This window comes from Aristolochia californica, unplaced genomic scaffold (genome assembly GCF_029961685.1).
Source record: "Aristolochia californica isolate CCGP_79_NKW_82.1479 unplaced genomic scaffold, dmAriCali1.0.hap1 SCAF_15, whole genome shotgun sequence".
NCBI lineage: Eukaryota > Viridiplantae > Streptophyta > Magnoliopsida > Piperales > Aristolochiaceae > Aristolochia > Aristolochia californica.
In genome coordinates, this window is record NW_027181826.1 from 19,465,605 (window position 1) to 19,481,509 (window position 15,905).

At 37.4% G+C, this 15,905-nt stretch overlaps 1 protein-coding gene across 1 annotated transcript; it reads right to left on the minus strand.

Annotated features, from left to right (window-relative positions):
* Positions 1-4,761: 4,761 nt before the first annotated feature.
* LOC137952326 (auxin-responsive protein IAA9-like) lies at positions 4,762-11,889 on the minus strand. The gene is made up of 7 exons (XM_068799461.1): positions 11,594-11,889; positions 6,737-7,149; positions 6,467-6,654; positions 6,141-6,367; positions 5,887-6,028; positions 5,476-5,537; positions 4,762-5,171 (listed from the first exon to the last, which is right to left on the minus strand). The coding sequence occupies exons 1-7, from the start codon at positions 11,703-11,705 to the stop codon at positions 5,134-5,136; spliced, it is 1,182 nt and encodes a 393-aa protein (XP_068655562.1). The 5' UTR covers positions 11,706-11,889; the 3' UTR covers positions 4,762-5,133.
* Between the last annotated feature and the right edge of the window lie 4,016 nt (positions 11,890-15,905).

The following is a 15,905-nucleotide window of genomic DNA, read 5'->3' on the forward strand; positions in this document are numbered from 1 at the left end:
TCCGATAGGAGGTAAGATTTTTATTTAATGTTTTATTTTTTTGAGTCACCGATCTAACCCTACAAAATCTCTAACTCTTGCTTCGTTTCAGCAATGCTCCTTCATTCTTGGAAAGGTTTTGGAGATATCCCTGAACGACGAACACTCTATGTTTCTATAAGTGTTGATTTTTTTTTCATTTTTATCTTCTGTACGTTTTCTTCCTCTACGATTTCGGTGTTGATATTTTTTTCATTTTTATCTTCTGTACGTTTTCTTCCTCTATGATTTCGGTGTTGATTTTTTTTTTTCATTTTTATATTCTGTACGTTTTCTTCCTCTGCGATTTCGGTGTAGATTTTTTTTTTCATTTTTGTCTTTTGTACGTTTTCTTCCTCTGTGATTTCGGTGTAGATTTTTTTTTTCATTTTTGTCTTCTATACGTTTTCTTCCTCTGCGATTTCGGTGTAGATTTTTTTTTTTCATTTTTGTCTTCTGTACGTTTTCTTCCTCTGCGATTTCGATATTGATTCGAGCGAAACTCAACAATGATCTTTCGATCAATATTTGAATGATTTGATTCTGATGTTGCTCGTATTTCGAAACTCAAAGGAATACACATGATATGAAAATTTTCCAGTCGAACTCTTCCTATTCCTAAATATAATATTCGATTTCGATGAACCCGGTCTTACCATAATTATAGATATTACAATGAGGAGCAACCAACCCCTATTTTTTTATTTGTTTTTCCCTCTTGACTGTTCAAAGAGGAAGTATTGGTATTTCCCCATTATATTTTGGTCTAATACCACTGTCACTGTGGCCCATAGAACAACCATAATAATTTAATTGTTGTTCACCAAAACAAAACCCTTTTTTATGCATATGGAACTCAACCCAATTCTGTTATGTCAGACTAGTAACAAGTCTAGTAAGCATGTATTCATCATACATATTAGAACAAAAAATTTCATAATACAATACAAAATTTTTATTTTTAGACCCAATATTTCGTTGAATTGATACGTTAGATACAGACGAATGTAAATTATCTCTCCTTTTTGCAATCGATTTTTATCCTTCCTCTTCGATTTCTTCATCTAAAGTTCTTCCTCGCTGACAAGAAGAAAGCGACGGTTCGACAGGAGTAAGATTTTTATTTAATGTTCTATTTTTTTTCGTCACCGACCTAACCCTACAAAATCTCTAACTCTCGCTTCGTTTCAGCAGTGCTCCTTCATTCTTGGAAAGACTTTTGGAGATATCCCCGAACAGCGAACACTCTTTCTGTTTCTATAAGTGTTGATTTATTTTTTCATTTTTATCATTAATTTCTTGGTATTGAGGTTGAATTTCATCAGAATATTAGAAGAGAATGTTGGTGTTCTTATTTCCTTCTCTTATAAAATTTTAAATTTATATATAAAAAAAGGATCGGTATATTGGACTGGAAACTGTTGGGTGCAGGGATATAGGCTCAAAGAGACCCCGCTGCATTGAAAGACAAGGGTCGTTCCTGATTGTCACAATGCCACGTACCTTCCTCTAAGACTAGACAAGTTTGATAAAATAAGATTAGGCCTAATAATAGACTCCTTAAAAATAGGGAGAGAGAGAGAGAGTCATTGAAAAATAAATCATCCAGATATAACAGAATAATGACTACCTCATATATTTTTTTAGAGATATAAGAAAGTTAAATGTTAGGGGTATTTGGGTAATTTTATAAGAATGTTAAAGGTGAGAGGTACTTGGGTAATTTTATTTTAGGATATTGTATTCTGAAGTTGTAGTTAATGTAGAAACCTCTCGAAGGAGGTACATACAAGTTCTAGTGTGGCCATAAATAGTGACTAAACTCCACCAGAGTCACTACCCTCTGTCATAGAAGTGGGCCCAGATGAAATTACCATAAATGAGGATGAAGGTGACTCTACCCATACTTCAAAAAGACAAAAAAAAGTCTCATGTGTGGTTGGAATTCAAAGAAGTATTATTTAATGGTACAAAAAAGGCTCAGTGTGTTCATTGTAAAATCAATTTGGGTGTTATTAGTAGTGGAGTGACCACACATATGAGTTGACATTTGAAACGTTGCCCTAGTAGAAAAGTAGCAATGACAAAACAAAAAAGCTTAAACTTTCAGCCAGTAGGAGTGGGGTCTAATGTTGATCAGAGTCCATCTGGACTTCCTTTATGGATATTGGAGGAAAATACGATCAAGCTAAAATGAGAGTACTAATTGCTCATTGGATTCTCATGCATGACCATCAATTCATGATAGTAGAAGAGGAGGGATTTAATTTTGTAATGAAGATGGTAAATAGGAATTATGAGAAAATATCCCGTAAGACCATTATGGAGTGTTTGGAGGTGTATGAGGTAGAGAAACAAAAATTAAAATTTTTGTTAAAAGAGATTAACAATATTAGACTTACCATGGATCTATGGAAGTCCCAAAATCAAAATATTGAATACATGGTTATTACTGGGCATTTTATTGACAGTAATTGGAAGCAACAAAAAAAAGGAGTCTAGAGTTTTGTGCATGTTCCTCCTCCTCGTCGCGGCGTTGATATAGTAGATGCTATTTACAAGTGTTTGAAAGTGTAGGAGATCGAAAATAAAGTTTTTAGTATTTCAGTTGATAATGCTGCATATAATGATGTTTGTATGAGAGTTTGGAATGAAGATTTTTCAAGGAAAAAAATTTGGTTTATGATGGACAGTTGTTTCATGTGCGTTGTTGTGCTTATATTTTGAACTTATTAGTCCAAGATGGTCTTGCTCAGATTAATGATATCATTGATAATGTGCGTGAGAGTGTCAAATTCATAAATTTGTCTGAGGCTAGACTTCTCATTTTTTCTGAAATTATACAATAACTAGAACTTGGTGAAAAGAGGTTGGCTATTGATTGTCCAACTCATTGGAACTCCACTTATGATGTGTTGTCTTCTGCATTAAAATTCAAAGATGCATTAAAATTTCGGGTATTATCTAAGATGGCAACAGACATCCTTGTAATTCCCATATCCACAGTAGCTTCAGAGTCTACATTTAGTGCTGGTGGTAGAGTAATAGACTCATATCGTTCTTCCTTGGCACCAAATACTTGATTTGTGGTAGTGATTGGGTTTGGGCACTTCACGGTGTAAAGAAAAAACAAAAGGTGAATTTATTTGATTAATTATTTATTATGATATTTTTTAGTTTTATTTATTAAAATTTTGTTTTATGATTACAACTTTAGAAGAAGAGTGTCGAGATAATGCTACCAGCTACATGATTTTCATGTTTTTCTCATGATGGTAATTTAAATATTTTTAACGACATTAAGTAACTAGTAGTGGAAGAATATTTTTTTATCTAACAATAACTAATTTTATTTTTTTTGTTTTTGTCATAGGTGGAGATTTTGCTCATGCAACGACGTATATTATTTTCTAGCATGAAGAGAAACAACTATAGTTTGTAAATTTATAATGGATTTATAGTTTTTGTTTTGGTGATTGTAAATTGATAGTGATATTTCATTTAATTTTGTTGTGTTTGATTATTGTATGGAGTTTATTCATAATGTTATGCAGTGTATGAAGTGTTTAGACTATTTTATGGAGCGTATGGAGTGTATAAACAATTTTATGGAGTGTTTATAGAATGTATCGATAATTTTATATAGTGTTTATGAAGTGTTTATGCAAGTATTATGTATATAGATTATGCCTAATTTTAAGTAGAGGTCATGCCCAATCTTATATATGTATTATATATATAGGATATGCCCAATTTTATGTAGAGATCATGCCCAATTTTATGTAAAATTTATGCATAATTTTATATACAACTTATTTGATATGTATTTTTTGAAAAATTTTAAATGTATGTTGAAGCTTGAGCTCAGCTTGAAGCTCAACTCCAAATATTTAAATAAAACTCGACTCGAACATAGGCAGGTTCGAGCTCGGCTCAGCTCGGCTTGGCTTGTGCCACCCTTGATCTCAAGATAAGGGGGAATGAGAGAGCACTAGTCCTTCCCCATTTTTTCTTGTGGGACAATAGAGGGGCATTCGTCGACGGGTGTTTGCTGCCAGAATCTGCCACGTTGGCGGTGAAGGAAGGAGGCTAGGGTGGGTGGTAGATGGTGATTACAGGAAATGGGGAAGAAGAAAAGGGAAAGAGGAGAACGGGGAGAGGGAAGGAGTGCCGGGCTTCTAGTGGTATGGAGAGGGGTATTTGTCGACGAGATTTGTTGGGTCGGCGGTGAAGGAAAGAAGAAAAGGGAAAAAGGAAAACTAGGAGAGGGAAGAAAGAACGATGAGCCTGCTTTCTGGCCTCTCCTAATCGGAAGCAAAAATATGATCAGCATTGACCCAAAGAAGCCAAAATCAGAAGATGTGCACCTCTTCTGTCGACGAACAAGTAGAAATTCTTGAAATTTGTGATGGTATCCCAGTAACTGAGTTACAGTGTTCCTAGCCCTGATCATGAGCCCGTCGTCTTCCATTCAGCATCCAAAGGAACCTTTTCTGTTTTTATATGGGGATTTTCAAAATTCAATGGAACAGTGTGCGGCAATCAATCAGGATTCATGATTCCGGATCCCAATGGTAAACACTGATTCTCTTCCTGATTAACCGAGTATATGTTATATGATTGAATACATTTCGAGATAAACCTTAAATTTTTTTCTAAGGATTACATAGCCTTGTTAAGGATTTTGTTATGTATTAGAATAATATTATGATTAAGCTTTAATGTTGGTTGATAGAAAGAACACACCATTAATTGCCCATCATCTGGTAAACAAGAGCAGAAGCATACAAGGGGGTCCTCACCAACATTTCTTGACAAATACTAATCAAACTCAAGCCTAGTATCAACACTTTTACAGAATTTTCCCTACGCTTCAGAACACACCACAATTAGGTCAAATTCTTTCTAAGATTCACCTGTCTTTTTAATTCGGAATAACAACCACATAATATTGAACTTTGAGAAATACATAAAACTATTTAAACAAATGATATGCATTTCTGCCCAGGTCATATTCTTACTACATGGAATCATTTTCAAATCCGGACTTCCGAACTTTTCATCTCTCATCCAGCAACTATGATAAAGATGGGGCAGTCATCAGTTTGAGATAAGCTAGTTCCTGTTTCTGTTTTTCTCCATTGCCCTCGGAGCTGAAAGTACATAGCCAAAGTACAGTAGGGTGTTAGATGAATCCTCTCCCCCTCTGCAGAATTCTTGGCCACTAAGAATCTGTTTCGAACCCTAGAAATGAAAAGAAATTGAGAATTTGACCATAATTATTCCCAAAAATAATTAGTGAAAATGAGATACCGATCAAATTCTCTTTTTCACTAACTCTTTTTGGGGAATAATATTGGTCAATTCTCATTTCCTTTTCTTTTATTTTCTTTTCCATGGGATTGATTCCAAACAAACCCTTAAGGAATAAAAAATCTAATTAGAGAACAAACACACCTAGCCCAATGGCATCGGACCCTTTCATAATACGCAACCTTTTGCATGAATCAATGAACATCCTGCAAGAGATTCAAAACAAGGTTTGAAAAAAATATAGAGAGAAAGAAAAGACACAAGTATCTAGAAGTTGCTTTGGCAATGAATCTTGACAAAATCAACATAACAGGTAAAATCTTGAGAAGACTAATCAGATCATAGATAATTGCCATCATTAATTTTACAAGGGATGACAATATTCAACCTAAAAGAAAATAATATAAGCAATTAGATTTCATCTGCTTCATTAATAGAAGTTGTTGCATCTACCACTCTCAGGGAGAAAAAGATTATCAATACTAGCACACATCTTTGATTCTCTATAGGCAAAACAAAAGAAAATGAAAATGGTTGAAAAGGCCAAGCGCTTACTCCCAAGGTACATCGCCCACAAGCATCCAATCACTGTCCTTGTCCTCATAGGTAAGCACATATTCTGACCCGTGTAACAGATCCCTCAGCTTGCTCTCACTCAGCTTGTCCTTACCAGGAACTCCATGAGATCCATACTGACCTGAAACCATACGAACAGAGTACTGGATGTATACCAAAAGATTCAAATAGCGCGTTCAAAAACGTCCTGAGCATCTAAGACCAGTATGAGAATCAAGTCTAAGTCAGCTCACCTATAGTAAAACAACTGAACATTTTCTCTAGAGCAGAAGACAGCTCCATATAAGAAGAATAGGTTTTAACGTCCACCTTCCTCAAGTAAGGAGCCCCATCCATACTGACCTTCACAAAAAGTGCACCTGAACCAGGTTTTCCATCCAATTCTTCACTGTTCTTGGAACTAGTGGCCAACGTGTTTTTCCTGAATGATCTTATTGGAGGCCAACCAACAACCTGGGCCCTATCATGATACATTATTATGGTTAATCCAGCAGAAAATATCAACTACCATTTAAATTGAAAGAACAAAAAAAACAAATTCAAAAAAGACTATACTCACTTGGCTGCAGGTGCACTTCCAGTATTATTTGGAGAGCTCATTTTCTCACGTGATACTTTTGCTGAGTCTTTGAGAACAGAAGGGGGACCTGCAACTTGGTCTTTGACGGAAGAAGTTTTTAAACCAGAGTTTACTGGTGGCCTGGATGAAAGAATAGTATTTACCCCATGGTTTGCAGAAAAATTCCCCTGCATCACGAATTCAGAGCCCTACTTAGACCTAGCAATTTGAAACACTCAGCTGCCATCATTCAAATGCGAGAGGTTTTACCTCTGGAAATCCATCCATTGCATCAGAGAACCCTCTTTTGTTCCCAGAGACAACTGTCTTTTGAAGTGGAGCTAGAGGAAATAAGGGCTTCTCATCAAGTTTGGCCGTGCCCAACGGACACAGCTCTGGATCCCTGGGAGGAGACTGGGACCCAGGAAGACCAAGCCTGAGTTCAGTTGCCTTCAGATTCAGAGAGGTTTCCTTTTTCTCAGATGGGATTGAGAACACAGAGCGTTCTACAGATGAGCACTCAGATATACCCATATAGTTTCTTTCTCTCAATTCTGGGTTATTCTGACAGGTGCTGTCAGTGGAGGCGGAAGAAGCCACCAATGAGACATTGCTCCTTCCTTCATCCGAAATTGTAGACGTAGGAGACATGAGATTGAATATTTGCCAAAACTTGTTCTGACCTGACTAAAGCCAAAAAGAAAGGAACCATGAAAATATTGTACATAACCTAGACAACTCTCAAACCTCATACTCCTCCACTAGAAGGAAATATAGAAAACTTGGTACTCAAACAGATCAAAGGAGATAAAGAACTACAAAATAATGACATGGAAACCAAAAACACAAATTACATCCTTTCATATGTAAAAAAGCCAAAGAAACATCATTAAACTGATTAAGAAAAGACACCCCAAGAGCTCCAGTGAAGAAGCTGAAGAAAGTATACTAATGTTTAAGGAATCTTGTGGTCTTTAGAAGGACAGTCTAGAAAATATTTCAGGAGAAACCAAGGCATTCTGTGGTTTGAAATGAAGAGCATGCACAATTAAGGTCCACAATGATGAGTTAACAAATTCCTGACGATTTTATAGATTAGAATATAAAGAAGTAACTTTGCTTATCAATATCAAATTCTAGGGCCTCAATCCACGATCTTGCTTAATCACACAAGTGAGGAAAGAAGAAAAGATAAGATAGAAGAAAGGTAGGAAGAAAGAGGAACGAAGCGAGAAGAGAGAAGTGATGAATCAAGAGAGCCTACTTGGAACATGCATTATGAAAAAGACCAGCTGCTACGACTTTAGTGAATATATCTACCAATTGGTTCTTGGAAGCTATGTAATGGATGTTCTTGAAGCTTTTCTCGACATGCCAGCCACGAAATCCACAAGAATATTTTGTGCCGGTGATTGAGTAGAAGACTGTCTCTGCTTTGGACGTTGCTGATTTACAGATCTTATTTTTGGAAGTCTCCTCCATTACGGGAAACTCCTCTAACTCATCTTCATCGCCAACTCTATTTTTTTTGGAAACTAATTTGCTACTGCATTTGTTAGCTGTTTCCAAGTTTCCGTCGGCTGCACCCAAGCTGGTCTGTCATCTCTGCCGTGAATGACAGTCTTGTTGGTGTTTCCGGAGAAAACAATCTACTATGAGCCTCTGCTGAGCTTTGTTTCTAGTTTCTGGTTTTGCTCGCTTGTAGAAAAAACAGGTGTTGTTATTACCCGTCGCTATTGTTCCTCTATTCGGCTGCGGGGAAGAAGTTTCTGCCGAGAGTCCACCGCTCTTCAAGGAAGAAGGCACTGTTGCCGTTGCCGAAGAAGTTGGGAAGAAGACTTACTGTTGATTTTCCGCGTTATCTTCGGAAATTATCACTGGTTCATCGCCGTGGCCGCGACAATACGTCTCAGCTCTCTCTGGTTTTCCACTCTGTTCGGAACCGGAGAAGATGACTCTGTTGTGAGACTGCTGACTCGTGTTTTTGTTCATTTGATTATTTACTCCATCGAGAATATTGTTTCCGGCGAGTCCTTTCCAACGTCAGTGAGGGGGAGAAGAAGAAGTTCATCTCCCGAGTTGTTCAACGCCGTGGGGGAGAAGGAGACGTTTCCCGATTTTGTTGCTGCCGATGATATCGGGAAATTCTCCTATCATTCAGGAACTTATTGATGATTCCAGACTTGCATATTTATCTTCAGATCACTGCATTCCGTTTGTTAGAATCTGAAAAATAAAAAATTTTGAACAGCCACTGTGTTCGGTGCCGAGAAGTGGAAGGCGAAGCCATTGTTCATACATATTTCCTAAGTAAGGAAAAAATTAATTTGGCGCCTGTTCAGCGCCTTACGCAACCCAGACCGGGTGAGAAAACCCAGCAACCCGAGGGCTGTTACTGGTTCTGTTCCTGACCAAGTCAACTCGGACCGAGTCAACCCGATCCGAGTCAAGTCAGTGAGTCAACTCAGCCATGGCCACTTATGTTTTCTGCCTCGGCATACGTGTCTGGACCAAAGCTTATACATATTTCTGCCACGACTTGAATGTATTGATCTATTATTTGACTCGGCGTGACTCAAATTTTTTTTTCTTTAGCTGGATTATTACTTTGAAAAATTGACAGATTATTCCTTGGTCAGCATATTATTTCGTATACATACTTGCATTGGATTATTTCATGGGTCAATTTTACAAGGATTATTTTGGTTCATGTTATATGGGCCTAAGCCCATTACAACTGCTGCTATTGTGTCTCTTTTGATGAGACATTATTATTGTGTCCTGTGGAGGGACACGGTGGTGGACACTTCAGAGCAATACCGATAGACACATTAACTATAGAAGACGGAGTGTGCCCTACATCCAACATTAGGACTGGAGTCTGGAGCAATGTCTTACCGGCTAGGAGTATTTTTACTCTCACTTATATTATGCTAGCAGGGCCTCATGGAAGGACGCAACAACGTGAGGGGGAGTGTTGGAAGATGAAGGCATATTGGAAGATGTGCCATTTTATACAAAGATTTTATACATCATTTGCAGAACAAGCTGGGAGTTCATGTTGTTCTCTCACCCCCAGCTTGAGGGGGAATGTTGGAAGATAGGGCCCAAGCCCACACGACCAAGGAAGGCTCACATATTCAAGTGTATTAGAAGATGGGCCCAAACCCACAAGACCAAGGAAGACCCATGTATCTAAGAGATATAGAAGACTAGCTCAAGGGCCATAGATCAAGGAGAAGGCCCATAGATCTACATACAAGATGGCAAGATGGTAAATAAAGAATCATCTCTTAGAGATGGCATTGATGTAATTAAGTTAACGTTCCAGGGATAAAACCCTAAACCATAAACCCTAAATTTAGGGGTATTATTGTAATAAAGTAGTTTCATAAATCTATAAATAGAGCATCAGAGGGAGGGTTAGGAATCAAGTCCATAACCTCTTCTCCTCTAATTTTCTCCCAATGGTGTCTCTCTCATTTTTCTCCATGATCTAAATTCATGGAATCCTGAAAATCAACATAGGAGTGTTGAAAAGTAAATCTAGTGGGTAAAATTGTACATTTTCTTTAGCTTTTGTCATTATCTTTTATTCTCCTACATAGAGGGGCAATCTTGTAATTCATTCCTAATGAAAGTTATAAATAAGAAGCTAGGAGAAGAAGGATCCAATGAGTTAAGCCTAAATAGCTCTCTCCTTCTTCCCGTCTTTCTTGCCTTCGACCAAGCACTCTTATCATGCCTTTCTACTTGGGTCTTCTCCATCTTCTCTTCCTTTATTCTTCGTACATCAAACCAAAGGTTACACATCTATTAGTGCATGAAGCCCTAGAATCTAACAAGATATATGATTGTTGTCCCAACCATTCTAGTTAGTTTTAATCCGAAGAGTAGTTAAAAATCATTGACCCAATCAAATACTTTGCAGATTCTTTAATAGCTTCTTAGAAAAATAACTGCAAAAATATTTTACACATTTCCACTTAGAAACTTCCATATTTGACAAAAAGATACAATAACATCCCAAAGCAGATGCACAACAATGAAAGATACGTAACTCAAGGTCTATTTGTCCAAATCCAATTAAGTATTCATATGCCACTCATATCTTGTTTGGCTAGACAATTCTCTAGATAGGTTACCAAACAAAGAAAATATAACAAGTGATAAATAAGAAGAACGAAAAATATAAAAGCTAAGAGAAAGCACACTTTGCTCAAAACAACTAAATCTAACACATCCAAAGTCCAAAGTAGTGACTGACAGAAAAATACTGATTATCATTTTGGCTATATGGTAGAACTCTAAAGACTGGAAAGCAGCTCTTTCTAAAACCACATTTCAGGTGTCAACTTTAGAAAACCATGCAATAGGGCATATCTTGAATTTCTGTGAACAGAACTAGAATAAACTCCCCATATGAAACAAGAAAGAAACAATCAACTTTAGAATTCAGAAAGCATACAAGCAAGTATCGACAGTGAAACTCTGACTAAATATGCTTAAGGTTCCAGCATTTCTCAGGAACGTCAGACAATCTGAATGGGCATATAACATTTTAAATAACTATTTCAAGTGACAAAATAGCCATTATTTGACTACTATACTAAAATGAACAAATAGTGCTTGAAGGAACAAAATGATAAAATCCATACTGCTGATCGTGGCATCAATGACTGGCCTTATTGGCAAAAGGACAAAGGTAAAAAGAAGCCCCTTGCCTTTATATTGTTACAAGTTAGTGCTAGGATAAAAAGTAATCATACTCAGACAACAACCAAAACAGCATAAATGATGAATTAAAGTTTTGGTTGAATCTCTAAAATTAAATCTACACAGGAGAATGGATGCCTAATGACTGATCTGCAGTCAACAGATAAGAGCTGGATGTCACCAATTACATCTTAGTAGATAAAACAAACACATTAAAGAAAGCTGAGACGTTCAGTTGGAGCTAAAATGAGGCTTTTAAACAGTATTTAAGAAATGCTCAAAAAGAAGAAAAAAAAGCACAAAAACATAAACTGTAGGGGTATCAATATAATCAGGCGTGATAAACTCCCAGAGTACCATGAAACTCAAAAACAAATGTAACAGACACAGTAGAGACAACCCATAGATTACAGATAATTATCTCACTATCAGACACGCAGGAGTACCCAGTGGCATTGCCAATGAAAGAAAACAGAACAACCACATACTCAAAAACTGCGGTGGTTAAGGTTTTCAGTAACATATCAACCACAATAAACCATAAAACAGGAAATTTTAAAGAAACCAGAAGATTAAGAGGCGAAACCACGGATACACCAAAGAAAAGAAGAGATCCATGTCGGGGACGAAAAACAGCATAGAAGTCGAACAAAGAGTTTTCAGGGATAATCACGATAGATAATCTCGAGAGCTTCTTTAAAAAAATAAGTGATTAGGAAAAAGACGACTAGAAACAAAAAGCAAAGAGCCTAAGAGATAAAAATGAAGAGGACTCTTGTATTACCAACTTCAAATAAACTCCTGAACAAGGCAAGCTTCAAATAAACAACAAAAGTAAGGTCGATCCCTGAAATTTAATTAGCGAGTCGCAGTCCGGAGGCATCTTCGCAGCATCTCCACCATAAAAGAAATGGAAAAGAAAGAAACAACAAAGGAAAAGCTCAATTACCCCAAACAGGAAAAAAACCACAAAGAAAGAAAATAATTAGTGAGTAGCACACATAGAGAAAAAGGGAAACATTTAACATGTGTCTCCACTGTCGCCTAGTAGAAATAAAATCAGAAAAAAACAGTAAATAATGCTGCAGATAATAGTGAGAGACACGCAGAGCAGGACGTGGAAATACTAGTATCATTTCGCATTTCATCGATAATAACATGAAAAAAAAAAAAAAAACTCTAAAAGCCATACATAACTAAGAAACGAAAGGAGAATCACATAACAAAAACGATCCACTTGACACACCATTTTAACAACATTAGTCTCGAACCAACTAAGAAACTATAAAAATCTAAGCAATCACTGGAAGCACTCGAACTAACCACAATATTTTTTGCAGAAAACGTCGTACTTAAACGCCACTTTGGTTGGAGAGACGAAGAGAGAGAGAAGGAGCTAAGGGCCTTCCATTTTCACAGGCGATTAACTGTCACAGCAACAACTAGAAGAACAGCAGCCTGAGCCTTCTCAAAATCCCCAAGGCGAGAGAGAAAGAGACAATGAAAGAGACGACTGATAATAAATAAAATTTCTAGCTGAAATTCAGATGGAAGCATTTTATACCTCGCCGATCAACTCGAGGCGCCCAAGCGGACGAAGAGGATTGCACGATCGGTAATTCGCTGGCCGTCGATAGATCGACCTGCCGGAATATTATCTTCATTACCAGGAAGGTTTTTTAGAAAGGAGAAGGAAAAATATTTTGACAAAACTACCCTTACGTGTCTTCACGCGATATTTTTCCGAGAATTTTAATCACCCATTAAAATTAAAAAAAACGAGCCTCGACTGAAAGCCGGGAGCAATATCAACCGTCGATCACATGAATCAGCATCTATTGTGTATTTATCCCAAAATATAAATCTCGAGAGATGATTCCGCAAGGAAATGAGAAGTCGAGGACAGAATTGGTATTATAAAAATCGTAGCCCCTTCAATTATTAAACCACTCTGTTCTTTAATCATTAATCGACAGATTCCTCCTCTCTCTTTTGATCGTCTCAGTGTCAATTACACAAATACCACTAATTACTTCTTAAAATTATTTTTTTACCCCTGTTCTCTGCTGCCTTGCCGAGATCCCTTTCCGGGTTTGCGCAGACACTGGTAGACGGCACGGAACGGATGAGTGGCTCGTTTCCCAAAATTAGATTTTTGAGGAGGGTAAAATGGGAAAGGGGTGGGTGGGTCGTGACTTTAAGGGCACGTTCAGACTCGGGGCTTCAAGTTGGGGGACAGAGGAAAACACGGGAGGCAACTCAGGGGGGACAAGAAAGCGGCAAAATAGACCCCCGTGCTGCCTCCGAACCCGAGCACCTAACTCTCCATCGACCAAATCATCATTACTTCTTCTAGAATAATACTCATAATCCACATCGTTCATACCATGCCACGTATCCATGATCCAATCCTTGGCCGCATGATCTTCCACGTCAATAAACGTCACATCGCGTGGCTGCTGACGCTACTCTGCCTCCTTGCGTGAGAAGGTGGATTTCTGATAGGTCGGTATTACCCTCCGAGCCTCAGAATTCGACCAAGCAGAGGTGGAAATATCGAGGGGTAATTTGGTCTGACTTCATGATGTTCGCCCCTCGAACCACTTCAGTATTTGGTGATGACGGTTTTTACGAAATTTTTTACCGTGCGGTAAAAAAGGAGGTGAGCACGAGAGCACGAGGAGATTTTGTGAGTGTGGGGCCAGGGGATCGGAATGAAAGCGAAAGGTGAAGAAGGCAACGGGTGGACAGGGCGCTTTATCTTAAGGAGAGGGCTCATCCAATATAAAAAATTGATTGGTGCCGAATATTGGGACACTATCTCAGCTATTTGATTATGATTAACGATTATTTTAGCTGTATGATGAACGGTTATTGCAATTGTCCGATCATAATCGAACGACTGAAATAACTGTTTCGCATATTTTATACCAAGTGGTTTTTCGTATTGGATTAATATAGATAAAGAGTAAAGATTATAATATAACGTTACTATCCTAATATTATGTATTTTAGTTATAAATTATTATAGAAAAATACAAACAAGATTAAAATAAACAACCGTAGGATAAAGTTGAAAAGTCAAACATACTATACTTGGAAGTAGGTGGATGTTTACCATTAAACATGAGGGTAATAATTTTGTAGAAAGATACAAGGCTTGTCTTTTGGCTAAGAGCTACACTCAAACTTATGAAGTAAATTATGGAGAAAGTTTCTCGCCAGTTGCCTAATTGAACTCAACAAGTATTTTGATACTTGTAGCTATGGATAAAGATTTGACATTACAACAATATCATATGAAAATTTCATTTTTATATGAGGTCTATATAAAGTAACATCCGAAGTTAGTTGGTCAAGGGGAGTATAAGATAATGTGCAAGTTACCCAAGCTAATCTGTGTTTGGTTAGATAAATCAAGTATTATTCTCTCAATGTAAGTACATATGGATCTTCCTAGTGAAACAAGGTTCTTAAGAGCTAAACTAGCAAACACACCCCTTAAAGATGAATTTAATTATGTTTGATGAGAATTTTCTAGTATTGAAAGATACAACTCAATATAGATGCTTAGTTAGGAAGTTGATCTATGCATTTGTAACTCGTCCAGGCGTATTAAATGCAGTGGGTTTGTTAATTAGATGAGTCTTTTAGAAAAAATCATATGGATGTAAGACACAAATCATTTGTTATCTTAAAGGGGGACCATGTAACAGATAATTATGTAGATGCCATGGTCACACAAGTGCATAGATATTATGATGCAGATTATGTTAGATTTAAGATTAACTAGAGATCTATAATTGGGTTTTGTACATTTGTAAGAGGTAACTTGGTAAAGAGGAAAAGTAAAAAATAAAATGTGGTAGCTAAGGGTAGATTCGAATTGAGCCGGCTCGCAAGTGGCTCGAGCTCGGCATGCTCGGTATCCTTGGATCTTGAGCCGAGTTCGAGATCCAAGATTGGCTCGTTTAAATTAACGAGCCCAGCACCACTGAATCCAGGTTCGGCTCGACAGCCGGCTCGTTAACGGGCTACGTCGAGACCCGGAGAGGGGGAGTGGGAGCGAGGGGGTGAAAAAATATTCCTCTCCTCGTCACCATTGACCCCTCCCATCCGCTGTTGTTATCGTCGACAACTGCTCGTCGGTCGTCCCTTCGATTTCTTCCTCCCCTCACCTTTGCCTTTATTTCCGTCACCGCTGCCTCCATCACAATTGTCTTCCCCAACGACAGGTCCTCGCCGGCGCTGTAACCCCTTTCCCTCCGCGTTGTCTCGGCAAAAAACCAGAACTAGCAGAGATACCTAAGTTTAGGGGACAACTAATTCCCCTCCTCCCCCCTGTGCGAAGATGATATCGCACTTGCAAGATCATAAAGTGAAAAAATAAAAAACTTTTTCCTTAAAATTCTCCTTCCTCATTGCTCTTGAAGAAATTGAAAATACATTTTAGCAGAAATAAGTTTCTAGGGACTATTAGTGTCTATTGTTTTTATAAACATTTTTCTAATTGAAAATTCTTATTAAAAAATTATATAATTTTCTAAGTAGGATTTTACTGCCAAGATGGACTAGAAAACCATATAGAAATTTTTTGAATAAGTATTTGACAATTGATGTTGCAATACTTTTAGCATGAGACAATTTTCATTACAATTTTTTGTTTGACATTTTATTTGATTAAAAATTTATCGATAAGTATAGTAATATATTAGATTGATTA